Here is a 16,807-nt window from a genome sequence, read left to right as displayed (position 1 = left end):
GCTCTTTGGGGGCCAGGAGAGCCCTCTGAGTAAGAGCCCTATCACCCCCAGCCTCAGGAAGGGGTAGTGGCACTGAGCTGCTGTGGGGAAGCATCTGCCCCCAATGTGCTCCCTCCTACCCTGCCCCCAGAAATCTGCCCTGCCTCCCCAGACTGCATTCCAGCCCTCACCTCAGGAGCCTAAACCTGCTCAGGTGCCTGCGGCATTCTCAGCTGCAGCTTCCACACCACGAGAGTTAGATATTTGAAATAAAACCTCTTAGCAAAGTTCTCCTTTGGCCTCTTTTGAGAGGGGTAAATGCTGTGATTGCAAACAGGTTATGTGTATGGATCCAATCTGGGAAGGATGTCTGGGCAAGAAATAACCAGTTCATCTCCTTGGTGTATGTGGCAGTGCCTTTATTTAATTTTGGCTTCTGTTTGCTGAGCACAAATTACGAAAACCCCCCACACCCTTCTTATACATACAGTGAAAATTATATACATATTTGACCATTTTTCTTTCTAAGGAAAAGGTAAAAAAAAAAATCCTAATAAATGTATATGAAACTTGAACCCCATCTGCCTAGGTATACCCTATTAGCTAGAAAAGCAGCACCAAACTGTGCAGAAAGCTCTTGTTTATCAACACGCTTTAATGATAAATGCACAATGAAAACCCTTTTTCCCTGGAAGAGCTAAGCACCAGAAAGCAAACCAGGTTCCATGAAATTATTTAAAACAAAGCCTCCTGAGCACTACATCCTGCAATTGAAGAGTGGGAGGTGCAGGCTGCGGTCAGGCAGGACAGGTGGGGCCATGTCCCTGTGAGGGGATGAGCAAGGAGGAACAGATAAATGATGCCCTGTGGGCTCAGGTTTTGGGGTGCACTAGAGCACACCACTTCTGGGAATGGCAGCCTCCACATTCCAAATTTCATCAGGTTTGACAGTTAATTACTCCCTGTCTTGCTGGTCCTAGGTTAAATATATTTTCCAAAGTTAGTGGTCAGCTGAACCATGGGTTTGGCTTTTGTGTTCTGGTTTATGACAGCTTTGCACCACACAACAAATATCACCAGGACAGACAACTCAATGTCTCCAAAGCCCTTCATTTTTTGTTGTGAGGGGTGATTTGATTCCAGTATCAAAACAGGAGCCATTGTACCTGACATCACACAGCTAAAATACAGGAGAAAGACAGACCACATTCTGCAATGCCCACTTTATGTACATGAACAACTGGCTTTTCTTTGCAAGAAAAAACACCTATGCAGCCAAACAGAGTTGCATTTGCTCAGGCACAGAGAGGAGCATTTGCTCACTGCTACAAACCAGTGTCAGAGCTAAAGGCCATTCTCCTTTACATGGGATGGGATCTGGTGGAGGAATCTGGCAGGGCTCCCAAGTCAGGCCACATTCGTAGGGGAACCTGGTGTGACAGCAAATGATGGCTGATCCCCCTCCTGCTGCTTCCTATGGACAGAATGCTTCATCTTCCTCTGTTGCTGCCATAGCTGGGATTATCACCTGCTGTGAGACTTGTTATTTCAGGTTGTGGTCTGAGCTGCAGACGGGCCAGCTGTCACAAAGACAGTTTTTGACATCTATCAGTTCTGTTTATAGCAAGTATGGTTCCATTTTGCTCCCATCTGCCAAAGGTTTCTTGTTCTCTCAGCCAGCAATCCTCAGTTGGGTCCTACATGTCAAGGGCAGGCCCCCAACCCTTTCTGCCCCTCTGGGATAATCTTTGGGGTATACAAATGGTTTCCAAAGAGCTTGGTGCTTCTCTGGAGAGGAGAAGGTGAGGACTGACTTACAGGATGACTTTGCAAGGAGGGGACATAACAGAGGAGGTCCAGTGAGTGTTGAGGATCAGGGAGTTCCTGACCCGCCGCCCCCCCAGCATGGCAAAGGACCAGTTTGAGCTGTGCTCCTGGCTGTCACAGGCAGAGGAGGGTTCCTGGCCCCTGCTCCAGCAGCAGCCACAGCTTTGCATCATCCTGCCCAGCGCCATCCTGAACCGCTCACCAGCAAAGACATAGAGGAAGGGGTTGAGGCAGCTGTGGAGGAAGGCGATGACCTGGGTGACCTGCAGCCCTATGTCCAGCTGGTTGGCAGTCTGACAACTGTGCACCACTCCCGTGTAGGTGTTGATGGCTTTGACCAGCAAAACAATATTGTATGGGAACTGAGAGAGGAGGAAAGCAGTGAGAATCATGGTGATGATCTTCAGTGACTTCTGCTTTTGAAATCTTTTGGCTTGTAGGAGGGTGTTGATGATAAGGGCATAACAAATCACCATGACGATGAGCGGAAGGAAGAATCCTATGATTACTTTCAAGGCCAGGACCATAACTCTGAAGATCACACTGACATTTGGTGGGTACATAATTTTGCAAACTGTTACGTCACCCACCTGTGTGCTCTGGCTGTAAATGAGTTCTGGGATGCACAGGCTCACAGATGTCAGCCAGACAGCCAGGCACATGAGCCTGCTGCGCAGGAGCCACCTTCGCCTACAAGTTTTAGCTTTCATAGCTTGGACTACAGTGATGTACCTGTCAAAGCTGATGCAGGTTAGAAGCAAGCTGCAGCCATAGAAGTTGATCTTATACATGCTGTTGACAACTTTGCACATGAAGTCCTTAAAGATCCATCCATCGGAAGCAGCCTTGGCCCAGAAGGGGAAGGTGAAAAGGAGCAGGAGGTCGGCGATGGCCAGGTGCAACAGGTACAGATCCATCATGCTCCTCCTGAAGTGGTATTTGCAATAGACAAGCACGACCAAGGTGTTGCCCACTGTGCCCACAGCGAAGATGAGCCAGAAAAACACTGGCAGAAAGGCTTGAGCAAACTGCCTGACCTGCCTCTTGTCACACATGAAGTCTGTTCTGTTCACTGGGTTCTCACACAGGGACAGCACCATGCTGTCATTCCTGTAGTAATCCAGGCTACTCTTGCCAGGATGTGTGACCTGCAACAGGACATCTAGTAAATTTGTGTTGAGAAGCTCAGTAAAGCATACATTTTACCCTCTCCACCAGATGCAATTGAAGATGCTTAATGTATTCCATTTAAATGAGAAAGTACAAAGAATACCAGTGAAACAGGTCATTTCCGACTGCTTGGAGCGTGCAGCACAGAAGAGATTTATAAAAATGACCCATTGAGTGAAAAACTCACAAAAGAGCAGTTCATGACATCCAGCCAACTTCAGTTATTAAAATGGCAGGTGGTGAAAGCATTATGTCTGTCAGATAATTCAAACCATAGTTTCCTTGGCTTCAAACATATAATAAAAGGCAAAATGCCCAGCTTGGAAAGAGGTGAAGAAGTCTTTGTGTTCCTGCTACATTGGGATGGACCAGTGGCTCAAAAGACGCAGAAAACTGACAGAGACAAAGAGCGGGGGGGAAGGAAAAGGGGATGAACAGTGACATAGCTCTATACTCACAACATCTGCAGCTGCCATCTTCAGCCAGATCACTCCTCAGTCCTGAAAGAAGCTCCGTATTCTGGAGAGGAAAGATGGGGGAAAACAACTGATTTGAAACAACTCTGAAGCAGGACTGTGACTCTCTTCCTTATACTTCTTCTTCTTCTACCTTTAATAAAAACCTCAACTCTTTGAAACAAGTCTGGCCGGAAGATGAACAAACCACACAGAAATTGATATCGCTGATTTGAATTATTTACTTATTTTCATTTTACAAATTTACATTTAGCCTACATTAGGTCTCCAGCTTCTCTATGTCACTGTGCTGATTAAGTCCTTAGATGCACTACAGTCACTGCAATCTCATTTTTAACAACCTCTAGGCTCCCCAGTGTGCACACGTAAAAAGTAATCTAAAAGTACTGTATCTTGCAGAAGATTCATGAGAAAAAATGAAATTTTCCTCTTAAATTATCTAGCAACTAAGAAGGAAAAGTACCTGGCTTTACTAGTACTTTGCAATCTTAATTATTTGCATCCTCTGCAGCAAGTGATTAATCTCTACCTGCAACTTCTCTTTCTTATCTGTGAGTTTAGGCACAGTGCTCATTGCTGTTGGCTTGCAAAGCTGATCATTAAGCCCCAGTAAACAAAAAAATATTGGGATTTTTCTGCTGTAGATTGCTTTTCTAGTCAGCTCACCATCACAAAAGGTAGCTGAGCCGGAGGGCTCGATGCAAGGAAAATGCACCTAAGTATTCCACATGTTCTGCACCAGCTTGTCCAGAATAATGCCTGGGGATGAAGCCTGGTGACAACACAAGGTGAGTCAGTGCTACTGGGGACCTTCAACTAGCACAGACCTTTCCTCCAGACCCCTTCAAAAGCAGCTCGTGTAACTGAGAGGTCACCTTGCAGAAACCACAGGAGAAGCGGATGGAGCCAAACTTCCTCCATGGGGAAATGGCCCATGTTCATGCTCTGACTTCCCTCTCGTTGTGGGCTGACTAAAAGCACCTGTGGCTGTGGCTGGCAGCAGTCAGTGAACTCCTGATTTCTCCCCAGAACTCACTTCTAACATGTCATTGAAGCATCTGGTGAAGAGTGCAGAGCTGTGTATCCCCAGGGAGCTTTTTATTTATTTTTTTCTAGCTGTCAGACCTACCTGAAATTGCAAACAAAAAGATCATTGTAACTGTGTCAGTTTGGTGGGGAAAAAAAAAAAAAGTGATTTGTAGTTTAGTTCCTTTTACATGGAGGCTGCCCATGGGAAAGAGAGACATGAATAGTGGAGGAGTGAGGGGACAGTTGCTGCAGGGGGGCCAGCCTGGATGTGGCAGCCAGGAGTCACTCTGCATGTGATGTTTGCTCTTTACACCTACAATTAACCTTTTTGTAGGCTGAGCTGAGTGTGTGCTCTTGGGCCCTCAGCCTGATTAGACCTGTCACAGACTGCTTACTCTGCGGTTTTCATGTTTTAGGCGGCTCAAACACATGAGGTAATCTTCTCTTTCTTTTCTTTTTATTTTGGGGTCTTTTTTTCCTGGTAAGCTCTTTTGATACCAAAAGGACAATGTCTCATACCATCAATTTTCTGCTTATGTACATCATCCAGCACAGAGCAAATCAGACGTTGCTCTTAGGCTGAGTCCTGCTGCAAAACGCTTTCACTGGGGAGAAAAAGTACCATTGAACAAGAACTGAATTCCTCTGTCTTTTTGAGGGGCTGGGACAGGTATGAGGAGCCAGGTCTCGTCCTGCCCTCTCCAGACTGACCCAAGGTCACAGCTTCCCACTGCTGCCTGCCAAGGCTGCCAGCAGGCAGGAGTCAAGATCACAGGATCTGTCTCATGACCTGCAACACCAGGTGCTTTGCAAACAGCAGCAGAAGGAAGCAAACCAAAAGAATACCACCTTCAGGAGGAAAGGCCAGGCTACTCCTGCTGCAGAAAGTGTGGAGACCCAGGGCAGGATGGCAGGCACTCTCATGAAGTCCCTACTGGTGGCACATCTTCATGTGACAACCATCCAGAAGAGTGTGGCAGGGAAGACTTTGAAAAGGCAGTGAGAAGTGGTTAATAAAAGTATGAACTTGCACATGTTATGTCTTCTTTCTGGTAAGCTGGCATGCAAATGATGCTGATTAAAGTTCCCCTCTCTGCAGGAAGTCTGAGCACCAGGGGGTTTTGCTTTAATCATGGTGTTCAGTTGTGACCAATGCTAGTTTGACTCAGACTTCAAGGAAATTTCTAAATCACAGTTCAGACTTGGTTCCAGTTATGGAGAAAACAGTGATTCTGGCTAGGTTTTGGGTTGGGCTCTGCTGTTACTTGGCACCATGCTCATGTCAGCAGCAAAGAATCTCCTTCCAAGGGGAAGGAGCCCAGGATGCTTCACTGCAAAAGCTCCCCTAAGGTGTCTGTGTATCTCTAATAATTGGTTGTCATCTTGAAACCCCTCATGAAACAGGCATAGGTGTGTATAAAGATACCACTGCACAGGACTTGGCCTCTTCTACCTTCTGGGCCATCCTGTAGAAAAGCAGAAGAGGGGGAGTAGATCTCAGCCAAACCCCAGGGCACCTGCTAAGGAAAGCACATGTGAAAGCACAGGCAGAGTCTCTGGGATTAGGGATGAGTTACTCTGAGCTTGCAAATGCTGCCTGACGGTGGATCCATGGCAATTATCCTTAATTCAAGCTAGTTTGGCCCTTGGTATAATGCAAGCTGATTCAGCACTGGGAGAGCTACATTAACTGCAGTAGGATAAAGGCATGCCCATGAGCAAAGCCTCTGATGCAAAGGATCTTCACATCCTTTGGTCTCTCCTTCATGAATCTGAACCCTCATGTTCAGGATTTAAGTGATTTTAAGCAGACAGTTTAATTCTCCCTGGAAGCAAAGTAACAAGTATAATTTAACCCATCACTTTACAGAGCCAGTCCCACTGTCCTAAAAGCCCCTAGGGTAGGTAAACCTCCAGACCAGAACACAGGCAGCTGCTCATCCTGTTCATCACTTTTCTGCCACATAACATTTGTTAAGTGAGTGTTGCTGACAACAGCAGCTTTTTTTTGCCCCCAAGAATCCGAGCAGAAGAAGAAAATTGTGCATGTTAGCTCCTCTTACCAAATTTTTGCAAAACTGGTTCCTGATTTGCATACACACTCAATGCCATCCATAGTTCAATCCTTTCAAGCAAAACCAGAGACAAGGAAGTCAGTTCTTGCAATATCAGCATGCATTGTGAGATAACTTGTGATTTCTCTTCAGCTCATATTGATGCAAAACTAAGAATCCCTGTTTTCCTTACAAATACATTGCTTTCATGTTCAAGAGAACTTGCAAGTAAAACACTGTTTTTTGTTTTGTTTAAAGTGAGAAAACTAAAGCCACCAGCATTTCTTCTGTCTTCTTTTTAACTTTGAGGTGCTTAAGCATAATTTGGGGATAATTTTTAAAGCTCTTCATTTATTGCAGGTAGAGAAGTACTTCGCTTGACATTAGCTTTTACTTAGTTGGAAAGATTTTGCAGAAACAAAACAAAACTTAGAGTTATATCCTCTTCTGAGCCTGACTATGAAGTTTCCTTTTTTCGCAGTGAAAACTACACCATGTTTGCAGTAAATCTATCTTTTAACATGCCTATTTTCTTTCCTTGGGTAAAAAGAGGACATTAAGCTGCTTCATTCCAAGCAGGCTGCTCGAAAGGTTCAATAACTCCTCAGATGGTCTCCCATTTAGGGGAGAGGCTGTGGCTGCAATTCACTGTCCTCTATGAGGAGGATATTTGCAGTCAGTGAGATCAGTGCCTCTGATTGCAATTCCAGACATGTTACTTGCTTATGTAGATTACACACAGGGGTCCCTGGGGATTTCCATAAATAGGAAACAAAAGGGTCTTATTGTTCCAGCATGGGTCCACAGTCATTAAACTCTTCCTTCTCTTCAGAAAAGTGGAGAGTTAAAGGAAAAAAACAGCTTGAAAACTCTCTGAATGGCCCTGGCAATTACAGCATCCATCACAAAAATGCATCAGCCCAGGCCTGCACTGGTAAACTCCTAAAAATAGCTGAAATAACAGTTTCGGCTGTGAGGATGGCTTGCAAACACAGAGCTTGAAGCAAAAAAAAAAAAAAAAAAAAAAGATTATTTGATTATTTACATTACCCTAACTGTAGCAACACTTTTCCTCCACAAAAATAGGATAGGTTTAAAGTCTAGGTACTGAAGATACACATATATATATATATACACACACACATATTTCTGTGACTCCAATTCCTGTTTGCTTGCATGGACTGTTTTAGCAATTTCTGTAAAGACCCATGTCACCAGCAGCTCCTTTTACAGCGCACTTGGCAAGTGGGGACAAAGGCTGGTGTTAAACATCCTCATTTCTGTCAGATCTTCATATTCCTGTGCTGTGTATTCTTCATTAAATTGGGAGCTGCCTGTGTCTGCTTGCCAGTGTTCGGAAAACAAATATTGAAAAAAAAAAAAAAAAAAAAAAAAAAAAAAAAAAAAAAAAATTGATTATTTACATTACCCTAACTGTAGCAACACTTTTCCTCCACAAAAATAGGATAGGTTTAAAGTCTAGGTACTGAAGATACACAGTTATCAAGTTTCTACCACAAATATATAAAAATATATAAATATATATATATATATATACACATATTCCTGTGCTGTGTATTCTTCATTGAATTGGGAGCCGCCTGTGTCTGCTTGCCTAGTTTGGAGTACCCATTTTAGAGTAAACATTCTTTTGGCTGCATCACTTCCCATGGGATAGAAAAACTACAGATGTTGGGTCCAACTACTATTTTAGGAGAACCAATGTCTTTGTTACCCATGCTGCAGGCTGCCTCACACTTTCAACTCCTGAGTTAACTCCCTCAGAAGTGTGCTGGGCAAAGGGATAAAACGAGGTTCACCAGGGATGAGCAAAGGAATGGCACACCAAAGACAGGCCGTGTGCCAGTGAGATCTTTAGTTGGCTACATGAGGCACTGGGTACAAAGAACTGCATTTGAAGCGCTTCTACACACAACATGAGGAACAAGCAAGAGGAGCTCAGGAGCCTTGGCTCAGCCCCAGAGATGCACAGTCACTGGCATAAGCGAGCCTCCAGGTAAGGATTAAAGGACAAACAAATAAAGCGTGTGTGATTGTGGGAGTCTACTATAGGCCACCCAGCCAGGATGGCAACACCAACAAATTAGTCTTTAAGCAATTAAGTACTTGTAAATCGAAATAGCTGATAACAGGTCCATAGGATTCCCGAAACACCTCTTGGTACAGGTACTATGAGAACTGACTGGGAAAGGTGCCCTCCTTCATTTGTTGCTTGTTAACAGAGAGGGACTTGTGGGCAAAGTGATGATTTGTGACTTTCTTGAGTGATGATTTGCGGCTTTCTTGGCCACTGCAACCATGAGGCAATCAAGTTTAAAATCTCTGCTGACAGGAGGAAAACTGCCAGCAAAACTTCAACTCCGGATATGAAGTGAGCAAAATTCAGGCCGCTCTGGGAGCTAGTTAGTGAGGTCCCCTGAGAAAATGCCTCTTTCTGCCTTTCTGCCCAGCCAAGGTGGCAGAGGCTGTGGCTGTCTGGGGAGGAATGGGGCCAGTCCTTGGCTTTGGACCAGCTGGAGTGTGCGTGGTGCTGCAGATGATGGTCTGACTACTGGAGGTAAAGAATGAGCTTTCTGTCCTGGCACCTATTGTGTGGGAGCAATCTTTGGAGATGTACTCAGCACTGGCAGCTGAGTGCAGTGGCTCCTGAAAGAGGATGACAGTGCTTTAACATGGGAAGGAGAGCACCCAGGCCCAGTGCTCCCCGTCAGGATGATGGGCTGCCCAGGGGAGGTAAAAGTCAGCAAGACCTTTCCATCTTGGAAACTTCTGTATGGGAGAAATCCTTGGATGTATTCAGCATCGGAGGTTGTATCCCAAACTCTCCTGCGAGCTCCTGACACCGCACGGCAGTGCCTGAGCACGGCAAGCAGCGCACCCAGCCGCAGGGCCTCAGGGGCACCCGACGGGCTGCCAGGGGTGTCCCGGGAGGGGAGGGCAGGAGGAGGCCGGGCTCGGAGGGGTGGAGCGCCGCCGCCGGGTGCCGGTGCGGAGGGAGGAGAAGGAGGAGGAGGAGGGATGCCCGTCCTGCGCCGGCCGTTTCCCGGCGGAGCCGTCAGCTGACGCCGCCGTTTCCTGGCTGCCGCCCGCCATGCTGCGGCTCCTGCTCCCGCTGGCCGCCCTGGCCGCGCTCCTCCGGGCGGCGGTGAGTGCCCGCCTCGCCTCCCCCTCCGCCAGGGACACCCGGGGGCAGCGGGGGCCGGCTCTGAGGGGCGCGGGGGCCGGCGTGGCCGAGGGAGGGCTGGCAGGGGCCTCCTGCCGCCGCTGGAGGAAGGCGCTTCGCCTCGGTCCTTTTTGAAACCATGAGCGATTTAGGGCTCGTGGGCGGCGCACCGGGCGCGGGTGCCGGGCTTGTGGCTGCGCCGAGGGGGAGAGCCCGGAGCCGGGCAGGGAGGGGTCGGTGCCCTTCTCCCGATCAGGCCGGCCGCTCCCGGCCCGCTGGAGGTGTGGAAGGGCTGGCGGAGCAGCCCAGCGGGGCTGGCGGCCGGCGTGGCCGCCCGGGCGGAGCGGCGCTGCCGGCGCCGGGGCTCCCTGCGCGCCCGGGAATCGCGGAGGCCTCGCCGAGCAGCCCGGGGCCGTGAGGGAACCGGTACGGACACTGCTGGTAGATCCCGTGGGAAAACGTGCTCGTCCTATGGTGTGTGAGAGGAGGGATAGAGGTTGTTCCTATTCTCCACAGATTCTGGTGTAGCCGCCTTCTCCCGGGGCACACAGCACCACAGCCCAAGGATGAACCTCATGCTCCACAGTTCTCGTGGTTTGTGCCTCGAGTTTAAGGCAGAGTGATACTATTACCGTGGTAGATGTTGTAGTTGGATGGGGCACGGGTGGTTAAAGATGTATGGAAAATAGAACAACATCACGTGAGACCTTATGGAAGGGAAGACTGGGTCACAGTTAGTGTGCTTTCTTAGGGGTGAGGTTGTTGCCGAGTCTTCCAAAATTTGGAAGGTGGCAGGTAAGAACAAATACTCTTCAAACTTGGTAGTATCAGCACTTTTGGGGGATTTAATAGGTTAGTTTCAAACAGATAAAATACTGTAAAAATACATAGTTTTGAGAATTTGCTGCCATGGGGGTTGTAGAACCAGATAGTACTCAACAGATTTAAAAAATGAATTTGCCAGATTTAAATACGTCAGGCTCACAAGCAACATCCAAGACTTTCCAACATGCATTTTTAACAAGAAATGACTGTGCAAGGATTTGCCCTCTAACATCCCTAGTGTAGCAGCTGTGTCAGCTGAAGGAGTATGAGGGAGCGAACCACAGACTGTGGCCAGGGTCCTGTCATTTCCTTAACCAGCATTTCTAGCTGCTCTTGTCCAGACAGAGTATTGCATGGTGCCTGGAGGACCTATGGACTTGAATCAGTAGGCCATTTCTTGTGCTCTTATCTTCCTAGCTCTGTGTGTTTTCTGTAGAGGCATATGTGCAAAATAGCACTATTTCTTAAGAGTAGTTTAGTAACAACTGAGAGCGTTTGAGGAGCTGAGGCTGGCAGGCACAATTTCCCTTCTCAGCCCACTGTTCCCTGACACAAGCAGTGAGGGAAGGGGTTTTTTTAAAACTCGGTCTAGTCCTCAAAGTAGATCAGGATCTTGTCATCACAGATGTGCTAATGTTCTTTTAAATTAGCTTCAGAGGACATATGCAGCAACCTGGCAAACTGGGGTTTGCAGACTTCTGGGCTTAGGCTCACTGCTGAGCCCTACAATGCTGCTTTTGTGCCCTAGTTCTGAGATATTTTTGGCTGTAATGATTGCTTTCTTTCTCTAAGTGTGGATTGAGAGACAGGAAGTGTTTTGAAAATAATTGTGCTATTATTGGACTGTTATGTCAGACATGGTCTCTGTTGTATGTTATGAAAGACTACCCAAACTTTTTTCATCTATGATTAAAATAAAACAATAAGTTTCTTCTAAATAGAAATGTGCAACCTGAGCATTAATAGAAATACCGTGATTGAGCAAAATATAGAGCAAACCAGGGAATTCTGCTACCATTCAAACATTACTGATGCTTGCTTGTTTGTTTCCAGTGTGTGAGCAGTCATGCATTAGATTCTGTGCTCCCCTCTAAAGGAGCAGGGTGTGGTATTTTAATCTCTTTTCAACTTGGTTGCATCCTGTTAGACCAGGATATACTAGAACAGGTGCTGAGTCTTGGAAAACTACATGTAGTGGAAGTGAGCTGGAAGTGAGTAGCAAAACACAGTGTGAGTTTCACTGATCCTACTGATTTCCAGGGCTTTGGAGAAATCTGATTCACAACGGCAGACAAGGATATCTGCTGATCATCTGCAGTTTCTGGGACCACAGTTGCATCTGTTCCAGTGGGGATTTCACTGCTGCTGTAGCATGTGTTAGTAGAACCTCTTGCATTTGGTAAGAATGATGTAGGATGATGCTTGCTTTTCAGATGGAGCCAACTGCTTGGCAAGAAGAACAGAAATCATGTATTAAGTTAATATCAGAAGCAACTTAGTCCCAGAACTTATATGGGATTTACAAATGCTATAATGGTTTTTCCCAGGACTCATTGCATCCCTGTTGTGATACATTGTGATGTAATGCCATCTACCATTAGGAAATCTTGATGAGAAAAAAGTGTTTAAAAGAAAAGGGGGTGTGGGGGAGAAATGATTGAGGGAGGCAAACAAGGAGCTTGGAAGGCAACTTCCAGCATCCAGTCTTTTCTGTTGTCTGGTTTACTCCACTTCAGGACTTCTCCTTTACGTCATATGACAGTGATTCTGCATGACCCAGCATCTTGTGTATTATGTAGAGTAACAGTCCTTTATTGCAGTCTGGGAAAAAGGGAATGTGTGTAATATTTTAAAGCGGCTCATACTGGTTCCTGGTTGCAGGCTTTGTTGACCCAAGGCATCCCTTCATAACCACATTATTGACTTCTGGAGACTTCTGCAGAACAGAAGGGAACAGTCAGGAAGCAAAGATGATCTCCTTCAAGCAACTGCCCATTGAAGCCAAGGCTGCAGTGGCTGCAGGAGTGGTTTTCTTCTCCATGATGCTATCACGGAGCTACCTGGCGGAAAAACTCGATTTCAGGACGCGGCGCTGGCTTCTAAGGCTGCAAATGGCACTGTTTGCTAATGCACTCATGTTGATGGGATCTCTTCATGTTTGGAGAAGCACAGTCACCACGTTCACCAGGTCTTCAGCTGCCAGCTCCTTCTGTTTCATGCTGTGGAAAATAGCTGTGTTCATGTTTCTAGCTTTGGCTCATTCAAGCTTCTTTACATTGCTGTTTCTTGTTGCAGAAGAGCCCTATTTCTTTTCTTTAGCTGCCTACACTTGCTTGGGGGCCTATATTATTCTGATCTTTTTCCTCTTCACTCTAGGCACAGTAGAGCAGGCTTACAAGCTCTTGGCTGGGAGAGGCACTAAGGCAGGCACTGGCAACAAGAACAGAACAGCACTGAAACCAGTTCTGGCAGTCTTGCTGACTGTTGTGCTGACTGTTGTTGGGCTGTTAAATGCTTCCCAGCCCCCTACTGTGAATTCAGTGGAGATTCCAGTTCACAAGCTGCCCTCAACAATGAATAACCTGAAAGTGGTGTTGCTTTCAGATATCCATCTGGGGCCTACAGTTGGGAAGACCAAGCTTGCCATGATAGTGAGAATGGTTAAGGCTTTAAAACCAGATATCACCGTGATTGTTGGGGATCTATCTGATGCTGAGGCAAAGATCATACGACCTGCTGTTGAGCCTCTTGGAGAACTTGAGTCCCCTTTGGGCACTTACTTTGTCACAGGAAACCATGAGTACTACACCTCAGATGTTAGCAACTGGTTTGAGCTGTTAAAATCATTTAACATTCAGCCATTGCATAATGAGAACGTGAAGATTGTGTCACCAAAGAGCACTTCTGACTGGTTCTGCCTGGCTGGCGTGGATGATATTGAAGCAGATGTGTTGCGCTATTCGGGACATGGCATGGATTTGAAAAAGGCTCTCAGAGGTTGTAGCAGTGAGCATGCAATAGTGCTCTTAGCTCATCAGCCGATTGCTGCAAAGTGGGCCCTTCAGGAGAGACCAGACATAAATTTAATTCTCTCTGGCCATACTCATGGAGGGCAGATTTTCCCTCTAAATGCTGGAGCTTATCTTCTGAATCCATTCTTTGTTGGCTTGTACCAAGTTGGGCAGAATACCTTCGTCTATGTCAGCCCGGGGACGATGTACTATGGAATACCCATGAGGCTGGGCAGCAGAGCTGAAATAACAGAGATTGTTCTACGTTCTCCTTGAGGAGTTTTCAGTTTGACAGACTTCTAATTTTATTTATTTTTTTTTGGCCAGTATATTGGCTCTTCTACTATGAAAGCAAATCCTTTTTCAGGGAAGCCAGAGAAGATGTGTTGGGCTGAACTTCAGCAGGTTCTGTTAAGTTTGAGCAGAAAACACTAACTGTATCTTGGGCCTATGAAACAAATTTGGGACATGTTAAATTACTGAAGTAATTACGTCTTTGAGTTCATTATTGTTGAGGTTCTGCATTTAATGATAACCCTGATGTCATGGAGCTCATGTGTCCTGTGCATGTTTCGTAATACCTGTGTCCTGCAGCTACTTCATGTTCCACTGTTTGGTATCCATCAGGCAGCTGCCTTATCAAATGTCAGGCAGGTGAAGTTCTGAGTTCGTGCAGTGAAGTCACACATGCATGCTTTGCAGAAAGGCCTGCAAGAGTATGCAGAGTATGTAAACTCTAGGAGGCTTGGGAAAGGAAGAGTTTAATAGTTTAGAGTTTGTTTGGTTTTTTTTATTTGGGGCTGGATATTTTTATCCTGCTAGCTGTCTGCAGCATGCACCAGGGCTTCAAGTCTGTGCTTACTAGTACTATAAGTTGCCAGGCATCAGTTCTGAAATTCAGTTTTGTCCAGTTAAAAAAGTTGGTGAGACTGACACCAAAAGGTGAAAGTAGCTGTCTTTCTCAGGCATTTTCCCCAGAATAGTTGGGCATCCAGTAATTGTTTACTGAAAATAGCTCTAATAAAAGCAAATGAGGAAAATTCCAAAAATAACTTCTTTTGCTCTCTGAGCATACAGTACCTCCTTATATAAGGCACTAATTCCAAAGCTGAAATACTCAGTGTCTTTTGTCTTCATTCTGTATTTTTTTCTTTCTGCCTATTTTCTCCTCCATTATTTTTCTCTTGAGAGAGTAAGTAGATGCTGTTTGAAAACAATGCAAATAAGTTAATGCTTGAAATTTGTTAAAGGCTTTAAGTAAATTACATCCTCTTTCAATGAGACTAAACTCTGCAGTAGGTGACTTTCCCTAAGAACATTTGCATGTCGGTGTCCTGGTTGTCTGATGGGCACATAGGAGAGTAACTGCTGCAGAATAATGAGGGATGGACGATTTCTTCCCATCTTTCATAGAAGGGCTTATCATAAATTAACATAATTATGGGAAATTTGAGGTATTAGAGAATAATTGATACATTCTTGTTTCTATATCTTTGTGTTCACGTAAGAAAGCCAGGATATAAGATAATGTGTGACTTTTGTCCAGGCTAATGAAATACTTTACTTCTGTGCATCTTCTCTCCTCCTCTCCCACCTCATTGTTGCTTCATGAAACATCACAAACCATTAGAGCCTGGGAATTCTGCCTGTGTAGTCTGCACCTGTAGCCGCAGGGTTTGCCTTGCTCTGCCTTTCTGCCCACCAGTGCCCATGTTTCCCTCAGGCAGACCCACAGCATGGGACAAAAGAGAGTGTTCTTATCCAGGAGACTGAGGATGGAAAACCAGAACTGTGGTGTTCAGTCTTTTCCTGCATTCCTGTGTGATTCTGAACCAGACAACCATAAACACTTGGTTCCATTCTTCAGCTTCTGTTCTCATGTTGAAGGAGATAAGTAGGGGTGTGTTTGAAAAGTACTGTAGTCTTTGTAAAGTTTAGGGGTTTTGTAAATTAAATTTTGAGGTTTGACTTCATCCACTCTGAATATCTCGCAGGCAGAGCTTCTGATTCCTGTGCTGGTTTTGTATCCTACTCCTCTGAACAAACATCTTACATTTTTACTCAGGAATAATGAGAAATACTCTAAATGTGTCACAAAGCTTAGTGGAATTGTTGGAGAAGGCAGTCCTCTTCTGAAAGACTGAATACCTTACCAGCCATGTTCTCTGCTTGCCAGATAAATTAATTTCTATTTCCCACCACTTATAATTTTGTAAACTTTTTTTTATGATTGTGTGATAATATCTGCTTAAGTATCCTAAAGTATCCATGTGTATTCAACACTGCCCACTGTCCATGTGGGATCCATCTGAGGCTTTTTGTAGTTGGTGGCATGGTGTCACATGGGGAAGGAATAACAAAGGAGTTTTGATTGCCTGTAACCCTCTGGTTACTTGTCAGCTCGCCTTCAGTTAAGAGCTGTGTTCTGGGTTTAGTGGTGCAGAGTATTCTCACCTGGCCAGTAGTCCAGGAGGATTTTTACACTTGTTGCACTGAATGTTCTTACCATGTTAAGAAGGCTAATTGTTAAGCCAGTTTCCTCAACAGGAGGCATTTGTGGGACTGATTTTAGATTGTGTCAGTTTCTCAGTGAGTTGCTACTATTATTTACATTTTTTTCCTGCCCTTTTTATATCTCTCTTCATTCTGATCAAGTGTGTGCAAAAACATAGCTTCCATCCCAGAATTTCTTCATTACTTTGTATGTGCCTCTCTTGGAAGATAATGATGTGTCCTTTCAGAAGCAGATATGCATCATTTTAGGAGTGGTCATATTGTCATTTCATACATTTGTTGAGTTCTCCTGATGTAACTTAGTTCTTGCCCTTTTTTTTTGTATCTCTCCCTCTGAAAGGTTGTTTGCTGGTGATTACTTTATACTTAAAATGCTTTCTTTCTGTGCCAAAAGACTTCAAAGCCTTTTCTTATTTTGCTTTTTAATTATTAATGGAAAGTATCCCAGATCAACTTTCTGTTTGATAAAAGGAATAAACCATTTCTATAATCTCTCTAATCAGCAATCTCTATCTGTCCTTCAAGGTTCTTTCTATACTTTTTCCAGTTTGATTTGAATGTACACAATGCAGACCTGTGTTCAGTATTTCAGATGAAGAAAAATTGCTGTGCTGCTTATTTTTTAATTTCTAAATTTGTTTTTGTAAATTTTATGTGTGTGTGTAATGTATTTAATCTGGAGAACTTAACTAAATGAACATATATATTTTGTCCTATAAAAGACCAGTTCATTGGGGG

At 45.1% G+C, this 16,807-nt stretch overlaps 3 protein-coding genes across 5 annotated transcripts in view; 2 read left to right on the top strand and 1 right to left on the bottom strand.

The window, feature by feature from the left end:
- Positions 1 to 528: 528 nt before the first annotated feature.
- CCR9 (C-C motif chemokine receptor 9) lies at positions 529 to 4,102 on the bottom strand. Its single transcript, XM_039709918.1, has 2 exons — positions 3,435 to 4,102; positions 529 to 2,954 (listed from the first exon to the last, which is right to left on the bottom strand). Exons 1-2 carry the CDS (start codon positions 3,450 to 3,452, stop codon positions 1,794 to 1,796), a joined length of 1,179 nt encoding a protein of 392 aa, XP_039565852.1. The 5' UTR covers positions 3,453 to 4,102; the 3' UTR covers positions 529 to 1,793.
- Positions 4,103 to 9,567: 5,465 nt separating this feature from the next.
- The window catches only part of GLB1 (galactosidase beta 1), a 43,340-nt gene continuing 36,100 nt past the window's right edge, over positions 9,568 to 16,807 (top strand). The window contains exon 1 of the mRNA XM_039708018.1: positions 9,568 to 9,701. Within this exon, the coding sequence (XP_039563952.1) occupies positions 9,648 to 9,701 (54 nt within the window). The 5' untranslated portion in view covers positions 9,568 to 9,647. The remainder of the gene's footprint in view (positions 9,702 to 16,807) is intronic.
- On the top strand, positions 9,572 to 16,698 carry TMPPE (transmembrane protein with metallophosphoesterase domain). Of its 3 annotated transcripts, none has more exons than XM_039708043.1 (3): positions 9,572 to 9,701; positions 11,805 to 11,943; positions 12,426 to 16,698. In XM_039708043.1, exon 3 carries the CDS (start codon positions 12,515 to 12,517, stop codon positions 13,829 to 13,831), a length of 1,317 nt encoding a protein of 438 aa, XP_039563977.1. In that variant the 5' UTR covers positions 9,572 to 9,701; positions 11,805 to 11,943; positions 12,426 to 12,514; the 3' UTR covers positions 13,832 to 16,698. The 3 variants fall into 3 exon arrangements, with proteins under 3 accessions (XP_039563977.1, XP_039563986.1, XP_039563968.1); XM_039708034.1 differs by having other exon boundaries at positions 9,578 to 9,701; positions 11,805 to 11,920; XM_039708052.1 differs by lacking the exon at positions 11,805 to 11,943.

This window comes from Passer montanus, unplaced genomic scaffold (assembly GCF_014805655.1).
Source record: "Passer montanus isolate IOZ18808 unplaced genomic scaffold, ASM1480565v1 scaffold10, whole genome shotgun sequence".
NCBI lineage: Eukaryota > Metazoa > Chordata > Aves > Passeriformes > Passeridae > Passer > Passer montanus.
The sequence above is the reverse complement of the archived record's forward strand: the minus strand, read 5'-3'. Positions and strand labels throughout refer to the sequence as shown.